The following is a 19,943-nucleotide window of genomic DNA, read 5'->3' on the forward strand; positions in this document are numbered from 1 at the left end:
CTTAGCTTGTTTTCAAAACTGTATTTACAAAATCTTCTTTCTGTTTCCAAAACTTTCTTCTGGTATTTGAAGGGCATTATTCCCGGTGTAACTCTTCAGATACCTATGTGACCTATGTCCATCTTCACTTCTTCTGTTTTCAAAAACCATTAACTGTTTATACTATATATTCAACTGTTATCCATCAATTACTGTTGAGGCTCTGTATATACTTCTTCAAAGGCCTCCACTCCACCAGGTTAGGCTTTACAAGCTTTCAATTTACAATCTTTGTTTAAATTACTGTCAAATATAAACTGTGCATATATTAGTTTAGAACTACGTTTGAGTATAAACCCTAGGACAGTTAAACTATATATATATTATAGGAATATGGCCTAGGATTGAGAATGTCTTCCCGGTGAAGGCTCTTTCCTAATTAGAGATCTGTAGTTCAAACCCCCAAGATGAATTATTCCCGGTGAAGCATCTTGGCAAAAACCTTAGAATCCAAAAAAAATAGGGCACATCCACCCAAGAGGAATTATTCCCGGTGAAACCTCTTACCCATTTTCTTAGAGCCAAAAATAAGTTCAAAACCACATAGCTTCCTCTTGTGCTATAACAAGGACCCTCGATTAGCCTCCTCTTGGGCTTTGTACAAGGACCCACAGGCTTCTTAAAAGCATTTCCAGCTTCCTCTTGAGCTTGTATACAAGGACCCATCAGGTTTCTTATAAACATAGGAACAGGTCTTTAGTCACCTTTTAACATACCCTGGTGAGTTTCTTCCAATTTAAACCAGACTTTAAACAAGCTAAGATTGTCTCAATCTCATATTGAGCACACCTTTTGGAATGAGAGACATGGACAGTCTCTGTCACCCTTATCTTCATTAATCTTCCTTAGCAGAGTCTAGGATCCATATTTGCTTATCCACAGCAAGAGTCAGCCTTAATCTTGGGCTTTAAACAAGAAGTCTCAATTAGATAATTCTTCTGCCATCTTTCAAAAACCCCTGGAAAGGGTTAGCCTCCAAAATCTGTTTAAAATGTCAAAAATCCCTGGAAAGGGTTAGCCTCCATTTAATCTTTCATTTTAACAAAAATCCCTGGAAAGGGTTAGCCTCCAAAATCTGTTTAAAATGTCAAAAATCCCTGGAAAGGGTTAGCCTCCATTTAATCTTTCATTTTAACAAAATCCCTGGAAAGGGTTAGCCTCCATTTAATCTTTCATTTTAACAAAATCCCTGGAAAGGGTTAGCCTCCAAAATCACTCCTTTAAATCCAAAATCCCCTGGAAAGGGTTAGCTTCCAAAAAATCATTCTTTTCAAGAGACAAATTCTCCAGCTGAGTCAAAATCCCTGGAAAGGGTTAGCTTCCAAAAAAACAGTCTTTTAATAAATAATAAATAAACTCTTCAGTAGAGTCAAAACCTTCAAAAAACAGTTAGCCTCAACCTTGGGCTTCATACAAGGCACCAAAACAAATAAACTCCCCTGTTAAGAGTCAGCCTCAACCTTGGGCATTATACAAGGCAGATAATAGAGTCTCCCCCAGTGAGTCCTTCATCAAAAACAGTAGCCACAACCTTGGGCTTTGTACAAGGCAGATAAACCATATTTCATGTGTCAAAGATTCCTAACATCTAGGATCTTTTCCCCATTTAGATTCATCCATACTCAGTTTATTTAAGAGTCCGCCACAACCTTGGGCTTTATACAAGGCAGAAAATATTGTTTTCCCTAGCTAGAGTCAGCCTCAATTCTGGGCTTTGTACAGAACACCAAATAAAAATCCATCAAATAAACACTCTTCAAGTATAGTCAGCCTCAATTCTGGGCTTTTGTACAGAACACAAAATTCCTTGTAAATAACCATAATAGAGTCATCTCCCAGAGTCAATAATTAATCAATCAAAAAGCCTCAAGCTTGGGCCTCATTCAAGCCAGCTAAAAATCAAATCTTTCAAACAGCAGATAGACATAGTTCATCTTCATAGGTAGGTATTTTTACTATCTCTCCACAAACAAACAATCATTTCAAACAATCAAAACAAACAATCATTTCAAATATTCTCCCATTTAGGACTCATGAAAGGCATGCTCTGGCCAGCGTCCCAGACTTGTACAACTTTCCCTAATTTGGTTGAGAATCCTTCAAGAGGCATGTTAGCTGTCATATCCAGAAACATGTTGGCTGTCATACTTGATCAACCAAGTAGACTCCCTCTCTTTTAAAACATCATTTTTAGCTTTTCTGTCACTTTTAAGATGTTTGTGGTGGAATAGTATAAATACCTCTCTGTAAAGATAATTTCATGTCTCTTTACTGTAAACAGAGATTTAATTCAAGCTTCAACCTTGAGCTTCAAGCAAGGCACCCAAAAATCATTAATAATTAATTAGTTCCCCGAACTACATTAAGCTCTGACTTCCATTAGGGATATGTAGGCATGAGGTTCACAAGGAATCTCAGCGAGCTAATAAAATACCAAAAATAGTCAGTCTGTCTGTCTGTCTGTCTTTCTTTTAATCAATTCAATTCCCTCTACTAACACAAAGGAGAAACTTTCCCAATAATCATTAGCAAACACAAACACAAATGACACAGAGAAGGTTCCTGTAGAGTACTACAGATATGTAGGGTGCTTAAACTCTTCCCTATGTATAACCGACCTCCCGGACTCCAGAATTTCTAGTCTAGGTGAACCCCCACACTTAGCAAACTCCTAGGGTTTAGTTGAGATCTTTTTTCCCCTTTCCTACTCGTAGGACAAATAAGAAAGTTCGTGTGATATCGTAGGAAGGACTAAAAAAAATTCATCCCACCACGGGCGCATTCTCCTTCCAAATTTCGCGTGAAGGGTCTAGCGTGCCGTCCTCCCAAGTGAAACGGGGAGGTAAACAAAACGACACCACAGAAACATTGTCTCGGGAGTGTGAAAATTAGTTCCTTAAGTGTCTCACACGTGACGGATAATTAATGCACCTTGAATTTCCCGGCGAGCGTGTGAACTTTCCAATGAAGTTCATGAGTTTTCTGATGAGGAATCACGAGCTTCCATTGGGTTTTATGACAGGGAGATGTCCCCCCTCCCCCCGAGTTTAGAGAACATCGTGCTCGTCATTCTGTCGTGGAGAATCCTTTCCCCGACTTTGGGTTTTAGTCTTATGTCAAGGATAGGGTTCTTGTGTTCGTTATGTACGTAGAAAAGGGCTTTGGTCGAAGACATATCCTGTGGCCTCTCCCCGCCCTTTCACTTGATCTGCAGCGGAAGGGTGGATTTGAATTTTACTGTAAAATTCACTATTTCCCCCTACTTTTAGGTAAAATGGGTCGACAATATGGAGAAATCAACCTGCCCGACGTGAATGTTGGATCCAATGAGGACACTGGGTGGAACGCCGATTAGGTTGGACAAGAGCCACTAGACATTGTTTCACGATTTACCTTCAATTCTTTAGATACTTTTAACGTCGCCGAGGACCGAGAATATGGGGTTACTCCTTTATGGACGCCCTTGCCCCCAAAGAGGACTAAAAGGTATTCCTCGACATATCCAAGGAAACGCTTCCCTATGTACGAGTTTGCCTTCAATGAGGCAGAGATTTAACTTCCCTTTAGTGATCTTCAGGCAGGGATCTTCTAATGGTTGGAGTTGGTGCCCTCCCAACTTCACCCTAATCCGCTCATATTTATGCGTGGCATTCGAGCTCATGTCCCGATTCCTCGAGATTTGTGCTACATTGCCAATTTTCTTCTGAGTATTCCACCTTCAACGTCAGTCCATTAATAGTCAACATAGTTGGGTGTCTTTCAAGAAGACACGGAAGTTGTTTCTAATGTATATGGACTTTGTTTGTTCTTTCAAGGAGAAATACTACATTGTGAAGCCCATTACGGAGGCATCTATGAACTCCTTGTTTGACCGTGTAGTCGAGCTCGGGGATGGGAAAGAGGTAACAAGGCTGAAGTCAAAGTTCTCACTTGAGTGGTAGAGGATTCATTTTGAGAAGGGAATAAACCATTACATCATGAAGCATGAGGAATTAGATGACGAGGACCTGCTTACCCTTGGGAAGCTCATGGGGTTTGTTGAATGTTTCTCCCTTACCAAATACATGGACAATGATGAGAACTTTATTATGACCGACGATGAGGAACATGTCTATGCCTCCTGACTGATCAATACGAAGGCGCTTCTAAAGATTTAAGGCTTTTATCTTCACAGAGGTCTCTTCAATGGGGACAACTATCTGACCATCCATAAAGTGGAATCGAAGGCAATCCTTGTTGTTAACAAAGATGCCATAAGAATGACGATATATGAGGACGCCACTATTGTGATAAGGATTAAGGCACTAGTACAAACATATCTTTTAAGCAGAAGTTTTTATGTGTTTTCACATGCCATCTGACTTAAGAAGCGACGCGGTGGCAATTCCATAAATATTTTTAACTTATTTAGGTTAGGTGCATTAAAAACTGACCTAAAAAAGATTTAAAAAATATATAATTTACATTCAATTTCTTAAGTCGCTTGCATTGACTAACTAACTTAAGAAGTCTATTTATTAAGTCAAACATCTCACACCTGACTTAAGAGATTTTATTTACTATTACCACTTCGCGAGTTCAAATCTGACTTGAAACATTTTAGTGAAATAAAAATGTTATAATAACTTTTTTGTTCGTATGATGAGGTTTCGTACAAAAGACTATGCGCTACCAAAAAAAGGTCTTTACCCCTAAGCTAAATAATTATTATGATGAATTTAATGAATACATGTTATATATAATTGAAGTTAATATTTGGTGAATCAATTTTTTTTATTTACAAAAACAAAAACACATGTGCAATAAAATCTTGGTTCATGTTATTGAGAATAGCAGTAAGGTTTGTGTTTCTCTCTGCCTTCACTTCCTAACAAAATCACCATCATCACCACTCTCACCACGACTGATCGTACCTGATCAGAAGGATCGTCAAGGCCTACTCAGAGTTGGATCTTTGAGAAGTGGAGGGGGTTGTACCTGCAAGGTACTCCGATGCCAAAGTAAGAAGACGAGAAAAGAAGTGCAAGTACGAGCTAAAGGTTAGAAGAGAATGAATACCTGACCCTCTAGTGAAAGAGGGTATTTATAGCCCCCAGCGCTGGGCCATGATCTCGCTACTAGACTGGATGCTCATGCCTAATTAGGAGACTGCCAGGTTTCCTAGGTGGAAATATCGGAGGTGCATGAGTGCCCTCCGTCCTGGTCAACCACTTCGAAGTATAAGGGATACGCGGTCTTTTAGGGACCACGTGGACTCCGTGTTATTCGGGGGTTGGAAGTGAAGGAGCCCTACGAGGAAAAGGGTCCTCGGTGGAGAAGGTGCTCGCGGGGAGCACGCTTGATATGCTCGGATCTGGGTGAGGAGGTAGGTCCTCGTCAGGTTGGCCCTCGCTGGAGCGCTCATGCCAAGAACCAAATAACTTGCTTTAATGTCGTGGGGTCCTCGAGTAGTCATGCATTGTTTGCTCCTTATTGGCTCAGGGATGGTTTGGACCTCCAAGGTTAAGTGGGATGAAAGTAGATTGGGACGAATCTTGGCCCAGTTCAGAACAGGAGCCCCCTAAGTCAGAGTTTCCGATCAGGAAGCTTCGACTTTGCTAAAGCTCGACCCGTGTTCGACGGATCCTCGTCTATGGATAGTGCCCGAATGGAGCCACTCGTGGGTGAAATGAGGAGTCGCGCGTGTTCAACACTCGCTGACGTGACATGGGGTAATGATTTCCTAGGGTTAGGTGGCGGCGCCTAGGGAGAACGTGTCAGACGGCGCGACGTTTCGTATTCTGAGATTTCTCCTATAAAAAGGGTGAACCCTCTCATTTGGGCATTCTTCACTCTCTGCTCACGTGCTCGGATCCATATATGCATTCCTTGGAGCTTCACGGTTGCGCCACCGTTTGCGAAGGATGATCTCCAGAATCTCAAAGTCGCGCCACCGTCCGTTGAGGAATCCCATTTCGGCCACTCCCATTATGTCAGCATCAGGTACAATTACGACTCCATTTGTGATTTCGAGTATTTTTCATAGAATTTAGGGGGTTTTTAGTACGCGTCCTTGCTATCTTTATCGTCCACGTCGGCGATGTCTCTTTGCGAAGTTCGTAGACGTCCCTAGCTCCTCGGGTTATTCAAGCGATGCCCGGGGGTGGTTCGTTAGTTAGTTAATGTTTTCTGTCTGCACCTGGAAGATTCATGGATTTAATCGGCGTCTTCAGGTTTTCCCTCGGGATCTCCTGATTACTGCTCGTCTCATCCCTGATTGTGTCGGGCACATTCAGATGTTTTATTTGTTAAGTTCGGTTGGTGTGAGTCCTCGGCTGGCAGATAAGAATATCCTTGACGAGGGGTTTAGCCGGGGACTCTACTGCTCTCTGCTCTACCTTTTCACTTGTGTTGCGGTGGAAGGGTAGATTTGATGAACCGTCGAATTCATTTTTTCCTTCTGCATGCAGGCGAATCTAGTTTGGGGTCTAGCTCAACGTCTAGCTCAGAGTCTAACTCATGGGCCAGTTCACGGGATACAGCCGCGAGTAGTTCGGACATCGAGGTAATCGAGGTCGAGAGTTCGCACCTATTTGCTATAGATGAGGAGGGAGAACATGAGGGTTCTTCCGACCCCGACACCGAGGAGGATGTTCCCCCCATTATGCTCTTCGATTACGAGTATGATTCTAATGTCGATTGGGTGGCCGACGAGCCTATAACTATTGTTTCTCGATACACTGAGTCCCTGAATGGGGCTTTTAAGGAGGTTGAAGATCGGGGACCCAGCGACCCCTTAAATTTCCAGGTTGGCTGCCCGTCTCCACATGATCGGATTTGGGACTCAACTGGGGAGTTTTTGAAAGTTTAAATGAAAGATGGTGGAAGCTGACCCTTTCTAGGGAATTTGGATTTGAAGGAATGATTTGTGAAAGCTAACCATTTCCAGGGAATTTGACTATGAAGACTTATTGGAGGCTGACCCTTTCCAGGGGTTTTGACTCAGCTAGTGAGATTATCATTTAAAAGTTGAATTTTTGGAAGCTAACCCTTTCCAGAGAATTATGACTTCAAAGGACTGATTTTGGAGGCTAACCCTTTCCAGGGATCTGGATTTAAAGGAAGAGTGATTAACTATTTGAGACTTCTTGTTTAAAGCCCAAGATTAAGGCTGACTCTAACTTGAGATAGACATATTGGAACCTAGACTCTACTAAGGAAGAAAATTATTTGAAGATTAAGAATAAAGGTGACAGAGACTGTCCATGTCTCTCATTCCAAAAGGTGAACTCAATACTGAGATTGAGACATTCTTAGCTTATTTAAAGATTGGTTTTAAGAATAGAAGAAACTCACAAGGGTAGGCCAAAAGGTGACTAAAGACATGTTCCTATGTTTATAAGAAACCTAATGTGTCCTTGTATACAAGCTCAAGAGAAAGTTGGGAATATGCTTTTAAGAAGCCTGTGGGTCCTTGTATTGTAAGCCCAAGAGGAGGCTAATCGAGGGTCCTTGTTATAGCACAAGAGAAAGCTATGTGGTTTTGAACTTATTTTGGCTCTAAGCAAATGGGTAAGAGATTTTACCGGGAATAATTCCTCTTGGGTGGATGTGTCATATTTTGGTTCTAAGGCTTTTTTCAAGATGTTTCACCGTGAATAATTCATCTTGAGGTTTGAACTAAAGATCTCTAATTAGGAAAGAGCCTTCACCGGGAAGAATGTCTCAATCCTAGGCCATAGTCATATAATATATATATATATATATATATATATATATATATATATATAGTTTATTTGTCCTAAGGTTGTACTTAGACGGAGTTCTAAACAGTATATATACAATTTATATTTGACAGTAATTTAAATGAAAGCTTGTAAATTGAAAGCTATAAAGCCTAACCTGGGTGGAGAGGAGGCCTTTGAAAGATGTATGTACAAAGCTTTACCATCAGCTTGGTTATTTATTGGCAACAGTCGAATTGTTTATTGAAAACAGTTTTAAAATGTTTTTGTTTTGAAAACAGAAGAAGTGAAGATGGACACTAGGTCACGTAGGTATCTGAAGAGTTTCACCGGGAATAATGCCCTTCAAATACCAGAAGAATGTTTTGAAAACAGATGAGGAGATTTTGTAAATACAGTTTTTGAAAACAAATTATGAAAAGAAAAAGGTGTTGGGTCTTACACTCTATTAGAGGCCCAAAGATTTATTTACTGTTTATGGGAAACAGTTGATTGAAATTGATTACTGTTGTGAAGACAGTTGAATGACTGTATTTGAAAGTTGAAAATAAAATGAAAAGGGGTTGGGACTTACACTCTATTAGAGGCACGTTGGGGCGGCGGGAGGCATGGTTATTTTATGGAAGAAAGGCACGTTGGACACCATTTTCAGCTTCAAAGGCAATGGTTGTGTAGGCATACATGAAGTGTGGAAAGGATTGAATATTAATCTAGTGAATATTTACGCTCCTTGCAGCGCATCGGCAAGGAGAGATTTATGGAGGGAGTTGCTTGAGCTAAGGGGTATAAGTCCTAGTGTCGAATAGTGTCTTGGAGGAGATTTTAATGAGGTCACGGGGAGTGCTGAGAGATTATAAGGAGGTATTAATTTCTGCACGAGAGGCATGGAGGATTTCCAGGAGTTCATAGCTCGTATGGGGGTTGAAGACATTTCGTGTGTGGGTGGTAAATTTACTTGGTTTAAGGACAATGGGAAAGCTATGAGCAGGCTTGACATATTTTTGGTTTCAAAAATCTTTGATTGATGTTTGGGGTGTGGTGGATCAAAGGATAGGCAAGAGGGACATCTGAGATCATGCGCCTATTCAATTGAAATCATTTCGAGAATTTTTTCAAAGAAGATGATTTCTTTAGGGCGGTGCCGAAAGGTTTGAACCTTAAAAGTTTAAGCGAAGAAGATATGAAGTGGTTGGAAAGGGAGCCTTTGGAGGATGAGATAAAGGAGGCGGTTTGGGATTGTGACGGGAATAAGAGCCCGGGTCCGGATGGCTTCACTCTAGAGTTTTTCAACTTTGTTGGGAAACGGTTAAGGGTGATGTTGTTACTTTCGTGAAGGATTTATTTCTTAAAGCAAGACTTACTAAAGGTTGTACTTCTTCTTTTTTAGCTTTAATACCTAAAATTAAAAATCCTCAATCTTTATCGGAGTTTAGACAAATTTGTCTAGTGGGGAGTTTGTACAAGATTTTAGCGAAAATCTTGGCTAATAGATTGATAAATGTTGTTGGAAAGTTGGTTTCTTGTAATCAAACAACTTTTGTTCCGGGTAGAAACATAGCGGATGGGGTTTTAGTAGTGAATATAATGAGGTGCTTGACTTAGCTAAAAGAAGTAATCGGAGATGCGTGGTGTTGAAGGTACACTTTGAAAAGGCCTATGATCGTGTAAGTTGGAAGTTTTTAGCGTATGTCTTAACCAAAATGGGTTTCGGATCCAATTGGTTAAGATGGATGGAAGGAACCATTTTTTCTAGTGACATGTCCGTTCTCATCAATGGAAGCATCACAAAGGATTTCAAAGTGGAGAAGGGGTTCCGTCAAGGGGATCCTTTATCTCCTTTCTTGTTCGTTTTGGTTACGGAGGTTCTCACGGATTTGATGAACAAGGCCATTTCTATAGGAATGGTGGTGGCAGTGGCTGGAAACCACACGGTTTCAGGCTGGCAGTGGGACAATGCTCTTCTTCTGGCTGACAGCAACAGCATTAGAGCAACAGGGCAGTGGCTGGATCTCCTCAAGTTTATTGCCCACGTAGTCCCAAGGAATGGTGTTAAGGATTCTTTCACATGGCGAATTGACAAGGATGAAGTGTTTACGGTAAAAACTTGTTTCTCCTGGTTCTATGCAAAGCTGTCAGGGCCACCTCTCAATGAACATGTCGTAAAAGCTGCATCTTTTTTGTGGAATCTTAATCCTCCTTCAAACTTCTTGTTCTTTGGTTGGAGAATTATACATGACAGGATTGTCACCAAAGATAATTTGCTCAAAAGGGGTATTTTAAACGCCAATGATTCCTTCTGTGTGTTCTGTTTGACAATAGAGGGAACCTTACTTCATCTGTTAGGTGACTGTCGAGTGGTGTTAGATGTTTAGACGAAGGTGCACGCGTGGATAGGACCCATTCCCGACTACACTATGGAGGACTTCATGCTCTTTCCTTTCTTCTTTGAAAGAGTGAAGACCTTAGCCAAAAGGAGGATAGTGGGTGTTATTTGGCTTGCGACGTGTTGGAGTATTTGGATTAGCCGCAACAACATCATCTTCAACAGAGGGAGTTTTAGTTTCCTTGAGTGTATGTCGGCGATTGTGTTTCGCTCGTGGACGTGGTTACAATCGAGTATTAAGCTTGTATCAAATTGTAATTTTCACATTTGGCATGTTCTTCCGCTTAGTTGTTTTGATTAGCGGTTTTCTTTTAGCCTTGTATTTGGGAGGAGCAACCCTTTTGCTCTAGTTCAATACAATTGCCTATTAAAAAAAAAAGATAACCTAACTATATTAGTTTTTTTTTATTTGTAATTTTATATATATATATATATATATATATATATATATATATATATATATATATATATATATATATATATATATATATATATATATATATATATATATATATATATATATATATATATATACATATATGTGTGTGTGTTGTGTGTTGTGAGAATTTTGACTAGCTATTATTTAACCAAACCTGTAGTTAGGTTTTTATTAGGAAACAATACTTTCTTTAATTAATATTAATTAAAAATGTATAATTTTCTATTTTTAGGGAAGTAGGTTAATTTGGCTTATTTTTCGTGTTATTTTTTATATAAAGTATTGAATTTATTTAATTTTATATTGTTAATTTTTTTTATAGAAAATACTGAATCTTTTATATTTTTTTTAATCAAGAAATTATATAAAAAGAACCAAAAGTTTTAATGACCGATTACGAAAAAGCGAGGCAAAACTCGAAACAAAAGAAAATTAATCACCAAATACAACCTAAGAAAAGTATAACAAAGGAGATTTGTTAAACTCCTAAAAGTTATAATTGGGTGGATTAATTTTCTCAATAAAGGACCACCTCTAAATTTGTTAGAAATGTTTGTTTTGTTATTTTTATATCTGTTATTTTTGTTAGATATCAATAAATTTATTTACTCATTGTTATTTTTTTAGATATCAATAAATATATTTTTTTGTCATTGAAAAAGTGGAGAGTTGGTTTTATTTATTTATTAAGTAGAGTTAAAGGATTATTTAAAAAAATAGGTTGTTAATTAAAAAAAAGAATGGCGGTGCTTTTTAATGGTTTAGAATTTTTTTTTTTTTTAATCTAGTTTAATTTGTTTCACATTAAACCTAACTTTTCTGTTTAAATAGAGACGGAACCCATATTCCATCAACGTGAGATGGTGATTATGAAAATCAACATGAAAAGAAGGAAGATGATATCTCACAAATCACTCTTCCTCCTCACTATGACGAAGACGAAACGACTTTCTATAAGAAAGAAGAAGAGAACTTGTGTCAAATCTCTTCAACATCAACAACAACAATCGTTTTCTTCTACAAATTCAATTATAATTGCAGAACCTGACTTTGAGTTTTACTTACCAGATGAGTGCTGGGAGCATGTCTTCACATTCCTCGTCAACCCGGTCAAGCCGGTCAATCCGTTGGCTATCATCAAGCCGTCTAACCCGTTTCATGTCTTCCCATTCCCCACTGACCCCGTATACGGCAAAATCAAAGACAAATACAAACGCAATTTTGAATCTCTATCTCTCGTCTCAAAACACTTCCTCGCCCTCACCAACCGTCTCATATTTTCTCTCAAAATATATTATCCACAACTTTTTTATCTCCCCCGTTTCTTCCATAGATTCTCCAACCTTAATTCCCTTGACCTCTGGTTCGCCTCCCATTATCTCGATGCAGGCCTTGCCTTGGCTCTCCGTGACAGATCATCATTGAGATCTTTATCTATTTCCATGTTTGAGTTAAATGATGCAAAGTATGTAACTTCTCATTACATTGATTCCTTACTGAGTTTGAAGTGTTTGAATTCTCTTAAGTTTTGCTGTTCACAAATCTCGGATGATTTGCTTTACTCTATTGCAAGACAAGGCCTTCCTTTAAAGACTTTTGTTCTTGAAAATTGCACCGGCTATAGTTTCCATGGAATTTATGATTTATTATCTAAGTGTCGCGGGATAAGATATTTGGGTCTTCAAGGTGTTGATTTTCTAAATAATCATCATGTCTTCCAATTGTTTTTGCTTGTTCCAGATTTAGTATCTATAAACCTTAGTAAATGTTCCAAGCTCACAGGATTAGCTTTGTTCGCCCTCATTAAAAACTGTCATTCACTTGGTGAGATCACAATGGAAAGCATATATATTGAATCCTCAATGGAAAACATATATATTGAGAGCAAGAGTGTAGAAAATTATGATATTTTGAAAGATTTTGATGTCAACCCTCAATTAAAATTTCTATATTTGTCTCAGTCTTCATTATAAATGACGAGACCATCCTATTGTTTGCTTCATTCCCAAATTTGCAGCATCTGGATTTGAGTTTTTGCCATAGCCTATCTGAAAAAGGTATTTGTCAAGTTTTAAATAGTTGTTGTAAGCTTAGACATCTGAAGTTAATCTTCTGTAAAGTGAGAGGACTAAAATTGAACTTTGTAGTTCACCAACTAGAGGTGTTAAACTTATCTTGTACAAGTGTTGATGATAAAACACTCTATGAGATCTCAAAGAGTTGTTGTGGGCTTTTGAAATTACTATTGATGTGTTGTGAATATGTCACGAAAAAGGGAGTGAAGCGTGTGGTTGAAAACTGCAAACAATGTCTTGTGATAAAGTGAATGGTGAAGTTGTTGAATCAATGCTTTCATCAAGGTCATCATTCTCCAACTCATTTTTTTAGTGACATAAAAGAGAAAACTTATTTCGTTAGGGTTGTCTATTGCTAGTTATGGATGTTGTTGAAGTTTTGATTATTGAATACTAGATGTTTTTTGTTTTTAAATTTGTTTCTATTTAATGTTAGGGTTGTCTTTTGATGTTTTTCTTTCCTCTAACTTGAATTATATTAATTTTCTTATATACAAAAGATTTCCATTATGATATATGTAAGATATAAAAGGCAGTGTGAACATGCATCCCGAGCATCAATTGCTGAACTGAACACTGGAGTAATTAATTGACCTTTGAATTATGTAGCTATATCTCAAATTTTTTCACAAACATATATTTCATCATTCTACACATTTTAGATTCTAGATAATTATTAGTATTCTCTTCAAAAGAAAAAGAAAACGTGACATACATAATGATACAATCTAGCATAGTCAACTATCTAGTCATGATATGATGACAAGTGAAGCGTTGTGTTTGTAATTCTGCATATTGACTTGATATGAAATGTGAACAGGGCAGATCCAAACATTACATATTAGTATAGGAAATTTCTCTATAGACCTCCCAACCTTCTAGTCCACCTCTGGTGAAAAACCCAAACTACCCCTAACTTCGGAAGTTCATTTCCGAAATGCAAGAAAAAGGCGTTTTCAGAGATGCATCTCCGAAAGCGTCTTTTTTTTTGAAAAAATTGTCTTATTTCGGAAGTTCATTTCCGAAAACATCATTTCGGAAGTGCACTTCCGAAATACTGCGATTTCTGCAGATTTATCAAAACACTCCCCCTCCCCCAATCATTTACCCTAAATCAAAAAAAAAGTGGCAAAGGCGAAAATTTGTGCAAACAGAATTCCAAGGCTGCATCAAGGCTCCAATCACACTGCTAAACAACATTCAAAAGCCCTCAATCCTAACACTTTGTAAGTTTTGAAATTTTTAGATTCATTATTCAAATGCATGTTATTTAGGGTTTTAATTGCATAAATGATATATGGTTAGGTTGTTAGTAGTATTTAGGTTGTTTAGAAGCATTTTGATTTGGTTTGAAGTTTGGTTTAGGGGTCTACCATGGAAGTTGCAGAAAACTCCATCGCAGGGGTGTTTCGGAAGTTCATTTCCGAAAACACCTCCATCCCAGTTTTCGGAAATGAACTTCCGAAATGTATCAGAAGTTCAAATTTTTTTGTTTTTTATTTTGTCTCGCATATTAATCGATTTCAATTGTTTACAGGAACATGTCGGACAACCAACCAGCACGCATCAGACAGGGAAGGGAGACCAAGACTGCGTCAGCTAGGGAGGGTAGGGAGTGTCCGTTTTAATTTGCAAGTAATTTATTTTTAACGCTTTTGTTTATTGTGCCTGTTTCTTTGAAGTTTGTGTGCATGCGTTCTGACTTCTTTGACGGCGTGTCGCTGGTTTTCAACGTCTTTGTTCTTTAATGACTTGTCTGTTTCCCAAGTGTTTTTGTCCCCTTTCTTCTTTTATAAAAGGAGGTCTCATGGACCTTTCTTTCTTCATTTTTACGCAGGAATGGGTGGCGCTAAGGGAAGAAAGGGTTCTTCAAAGAAGGAGGTGAAGGAGGTGAAGGAGGTGAAGGAGAAGAAGAAGGTTTTGACTGGTTCTGCTTCTCGTCCCCTAAGGGTCCATGGCTCGGACGTGCAGGCTCAGTCTTCAGGCGTGATCAACGCTGATGGTTCTGAGACTGAGTGGGATGAGGATTGGTATAATTATCTTCATTCGGAGGAGTTCGCTCGTCGGGAAGAATAACGTGTTTTTGTTTTGTTTGATGTGTATTTTGCAACGCTCGTCGGGCAGAATAACGTGTTTTTGTTTTGTTTGACGTGTTTTGTTTTGTTTTGATTTTGGATTGTATCTTTCGCACAGTGTTTTTGGATTGGATTTATCATCTTAGTATTTTCAGTTTATCTGTTGCTTATTTTTATTTGGCGTTTGCGTTTAATTAAAATGCGAGACAGTTTAAGAAAAAACATTAAAAAAAACACAGTTTCTGCATAATTCGGAAGTTCATTTCCGAATTCACCCCCATGAGGTGTTTTCGGAAGTTCATCTCCGAAGACACCCACCATGAGGTGTTTTCGGAGATGCACTTTCGAATTGTGGAAATTTTTTAAAAAAAAAAGCGTTTCGGAAGTTCATTTCCGAAGCAGGGGTATTTTGGGATTTTCGCTGGGGGTGACCCCCATAGGGAGGTGGCTAAAGAAATTTTCTTAGTATATATTAGTGTGGTTAAACATAAAAGAAAATACAAACTAAATTATATTCAAAATAAAAAATAATATAGTTTAATGTTGTATATTTATTTGTGGCGGAGCTTGTCAAAAATATTAGAGGGAGCAACAAATATTATAATTACAAAACATTTATAATTATATATAATTTTTTTCAAAGATTTGAAATATATTAACAAAATATATATATATATATATATATATATATATATATATATATATATATATATATATATATATATATTTATATATATATATATATATATATATAAAAGTAGTTATATTTCTTAAATTTAAAACTTTTTGAAATTTTAGAGGTATCTAAGTTCTTTGAGAACTTTAATTTCCTAACAGTTTTATTTTTAAAATTTTTTTTAAGATTATGATAGTCGGCTACACGATTTATTAATTTAATTAATAAAATATTTTTGAATTTATGCCAATTATTATAAGTTTTTATTTATACTCAATAAAAAAACAAAAAGCTTATTTTAACAACATCGAATAAGAGTTGTAATTTATGATGTCTTTATTATAATTTTGTAAATTTATACTACTATACTTATAGTTTAAATCTATTTCAAATTGAGTTGATAAGAACTCACAAACTGAACTTATGTATTATATTATTAATACTTATTATAATAAATTATCAATTACATAATATAATTATTATGAATATATTGGTTAGCTTTTAAAGAAGTCAAGGGTTCTAGTCTTTTATATTGCAGGTTTTCTATTCTAAATAAATTATATAAATAATACAACATAAAAAAAATATTTATTAATAAAGTAAGTTGTTTAAGTTTGGTCACTAACGATATGAAAACTTGCAGGTAGGTTTCTGTAAACTAAAAAGCATTTCAATAAATTAGTGTTAAGCTTGTATATAGATTTCTTTAATTAACTATTTTTTTTTTTATAAGCAAGGAATATATTAGAACGAGTACTAGGAATACTCTAACCCGCTTAACAAAGATGAGCAAAAAAGTTCAAGGATAAGAAATTACTAACCAACTATGATCTACGATAAGTAAAGTAACGGATTTTTACAGAAATCGTAGAAATTACACTTGGAATAAGCAATTTCACCAAAAAAACGACCACCTCCAAACTTTTAACTTGATTTCCCAGGTGATATCATTGACAATACAGGTTCCCCTGTTAAAAATAATATCGTTTCTCCTCAACCAAAGACCTCTAACCACTGCCATCCAGATCAAGCCCTCCTTTTTTCTCTTGACTTTCGCCTTTCTCGCTAAAGATACCCAAATAAGAAAATCCTGCCAAGGGTTAACAGCAAGGTGGGGGTCAAAACCTATCCAATGGGCTATGTTAGCCCACACCAGCCTCGGAACAGTACAGGCGAAGAAAGAATGAAACAAATTATCCTCCTCCATAGCACAAAAAACACAAGACGAATCTGTATTAGTTAATTGGATACCTCTACGCAACAGCATATCTTTTGTCGGTAGTCTGTTCAAGAAACATCTCCAAATAAAGGTCTTTATATTAAACGGCACATCGGCCTGTAGTTAGGTTTTTATTAGGAAACAATACTTTCTTTAATTAATATTAATTAAAAATGTTTAATTTTCTATTTTTAGGGAAGTAGGTTAATTTGGCTTATTTTTCGTGTTATTTTTTATATAAAGTATTGAATTTATTTAGTTTTATATTGTTAATTTTTTTTTATAGAAAATACTGAATCTTTTATATTTTTTTTAATCAAGAAATTATATAAAAAGAACCACAAGTTCTAATGACCGATTACGAAAAAGCGAGGCAAAACTCGAAACAAAAGAAAATTAATCACCAAATACAACCTAAGAAAAGTATAATATAGGAGATTTGTTAAACTCCTAAAAGTTATAATTGGTTGGATTAATTTTCTCAATAAAGGACCACCTCTAAATTTGTTAGAAATGTTTGTTTTGTTATTTTTATATCTGTTATTTTTGTTAGATATCAATAAATTTATTTACTCATTGTTATTTTTTTAGATATCAATAAATATATTTTTTTGTCATTGAAAAAGTGGAGAGTTGGTTTTATTTATTTATTAAGTAGAGTTAAAGGATTATTTAAAAAAATTGGTTGTTGATTAAAAAAAAGAATGGCGGTGCTTTTTAATGGTTTAGAATTTTTTTTTTTAATCTAGTTTAATTTGTTTCACATTAAACCTAACTTTCCTGTTTAAATAGAGACGGAACCCATATTCCATCAACGTGAGATGGTGAGTATGAAAATCAACATGAAAAGAAAGAAGATGATATCTCACAAATCACTCTTCCTCCTCACTATGACGAAGACGAAACGACTTTCTATAAGAAAGAAGAAGAGAACTTGTGTCAAATCTCTTCAACATCAACAACAACAATCGTTTTCTTCTACAAATTCAATTATAATTGCAGAACCTGACTTTGAGTTTTACTTACCAGATGAGTGCTGGGAGCATGTCTTCACATTCCTCGTCAACCCGGTCAAGCCGGTCAATCCATTGGCTATCATCAAGCCGTCTAACCCGTTTCATGTCTTCCCATTCCCCACTGACCCCGTATACGGCAAAATCAAAGACAAATACAAACGCAATTTTGAATCTCTATCTCTCGTCTCAAAACACTTCCTCGCCCTCACCAACCGTCTCATATTTTCTCTCAAAATATATTATCCACAACTTTTTTATCTCCCCCGTTTCTTCCATAGATTCTCCAACCTTAATTCCCTTGACCTCTGGTTCGCCTCCCATTATCTCGATGCAGGCCTTGCCTTGGCTCTCCGTGACAGATCATCATTGAGATCTTTATCTATTTCCTTGTTTGAGTTAAATGATGCAAAGTATGTAACTTCTCATTACATTGATTCCTTACTGAGTTTGAAGTGTTTGAATTCTCTTAAGTTTTGCTGTTCACAAATCTCGGATGATTTGCTTTACTCTATTGCAAGACAAGGCCTTCCTTTAAAGACTTTTGTTCTTGAAAATTGCACCGGCTATAGTTTTCATGGAATTTATGATTTATTATCTAAGTGTCGCGGGATAAGATATTTGGGTCTTCAAGGTGATGATTTTCTAAATAATCATCTTGTCTTCCAATTGTTTTTGCTTGTTCCAGATTTAGTATCTATAAACCTTAGTAAATGTTCCAAGCTCACAGGATTAGCTTTGTTCGCCCTCATTAAAAACTGTCATTCACTTGGTGAGATCACAATGGAAAGCATATATATTGAATCCTCAATGGAAAACGTATATATTGAGAGCAAGAGTGTAGAAAATTATGATATTTTGAAAGATTTTGATGTCAACCCTCAATTAAAATTTCTATATTTGTCTCAGTCTTCATTTATAAATGACGAGACCATCCTATTGTTTGCTTCATTCCCAAATTTGCAGCATTTGGATTTGAGTTTTTGCCATAGCCTATCTGAAAAAGGTATTTGTCAAGTTTTAAGTAGTTGTTGTAAGCTTAGACATCTGAAGTTAATCTTCTGTAAAGTGAGAGGACTAAAATTGAACTTTGTAGTTCACCAACTAGAGGTGTTAAACTTATCTTGTACAAGTGTTGATGATAAAACACTCTATGAGATCTCAAAGAGTTGTTGTGGGCTTTTGAAATTACTATTGATGTGTTATGAATATGTCACGAAAAAGGGAGTGAAGCGTGTGGTTGAAAACTGCAAACAATGTCTTGTGATAAAGTGAATGGTGAAGTTGTTGTATCAATGCTTTCATCAAGGTCATCATTCTCCAACTCATTTTTTTAGTGACATAAAAGAGAAAACTTATTTCGTTAGGGTTGTCTATTGCTAGTTATGGATGTTGTTGAAGTTTTGATTATTGAATACTAGATGTTTTTTGTTTTTAAATTTGTTTCTATTTAATGTTAGGGTTGTCTTTTGATGTTTTTCTTTCCTCTAACTTGAATTATATTAATTTTCTTATATACAAAAGATTTCCATTATGATATATGTAAGATATAAAAGGCAGTGTGAACATGCATCCCAAGCATCAATTGCTGAACTGAACACTGGAGTAATTAATTGACCTTTGAATTATGTAGCTATATCTCAAATTTTTTCACAACATATATTTCATCATTCTACACATTTTAGAGTCTAGATAATTATTAGTATTCTCTTCAAAAGAAAAAGAAAACGTGACATACATAGTGATACAATCTAGCATAGTCAACTATCTAGTCATGATATGATGACAAGTGAAGCGTTGTGTTTGTAATTCTGCATATTGACTTGATATGAAATGTGAATAGGGCAGATCCAAACATTACATATTAGTATAGGAAATTTCTCTATAGACCTCCCAACCTTCTAGTCCACCTCTGGTGAAAAACCCAAACTACCCCTGACTTCGGAAGTTCATTTCCGAAATGCAAGAAAAAGGCGTTTTCAGAGATGCATCTCCGAAAGCGTCTTTTTTTTGAAAAAATTGTCTTATTTCGGAAGTTCATTTCCGAAAACATCATTTCGGAAGTGCACTTCCGAAATACTGCGATTTCTGCAGATTTATCAAAACACTCCCCCTCCCCCAATCATTTACCCTAAATCAAAAAAAAAGTGGCAAAGGCGAAAATTTGTGCAAACAGAATTCCAAGGCTGCATCAAGGCTCCAATCACACTGCTAAACAACATTCAAAAGCCCTCAATCCTAACACTTTGTAAGTTTTGAAATTTTTAGATTCATTATTCAAATGCATGTTATTTAGGGTT

The 19,943-nt window shown here is 36.5% G+C and overlaps 3 protein-coding genes across 3 annotated transcripts; all 3 read left to right on the forward strand.

The window, feature by feature from the left end:
• Positions 1 to 9,463: 9,463 nt before the first annotated feature.
• LOC131614685 (uncharacterized) lies at positions 9,464 to 10,135 on the forward strand. The gene has a single exon (XM_058886245.1). It carries the CDS (start codon positions 9,464 to 9,466, stop codon positions 10,133 to 10,135), a length of 672 nt encoding a protein of 223 aa, XP_058742228.1.
• Positions 10,136 to 11,514: 1,379 nt separating this feature from the next.
• On the forward strand, positions 11,515 to 12,558 carry LOC131614686 (uncharacterized). The gene has a single exon (XM_058886246.1). It carries the CDS (start codon positions 11,515 to 11,517, stop codon positions 12,556 to 12,558), a length of 1,044 nt encoding a protein of 347 aa, XP_058742229.1.
• A 4,962-nt stretch (positions 12,559 to 17,520) lies between these two features.
• On the forward strand, positions 17,521 to 18,918 carry LOC131614687 (uncharacterized). Its single transcript, XM_058886248.1, has one exon. It carries the CDS (start codon positions 17,521 to 17,523, stop codon positions 18,916 to 18,918), a length of 1,398 nt encoding a protein of 465 aa, XP_058742231.1.
• Positions 18,919 to 19,943: the final 1,025 nt, after the last annotated feature.

Source organism: Vicia villosa, linkage group LG6, assembly GCF_029867415.1.
Source record: "Vicia villosa cultivar HV-30 ecotype Madison, WI linkage group LG6, Vvil1.0, whole genome shotgun sequence".
NCBI lineage: Eukaryota > Viridiplantae > Streptophyta > Magnoliopsida > Fabales > Fabaceae > Vicia > Vicia villosa.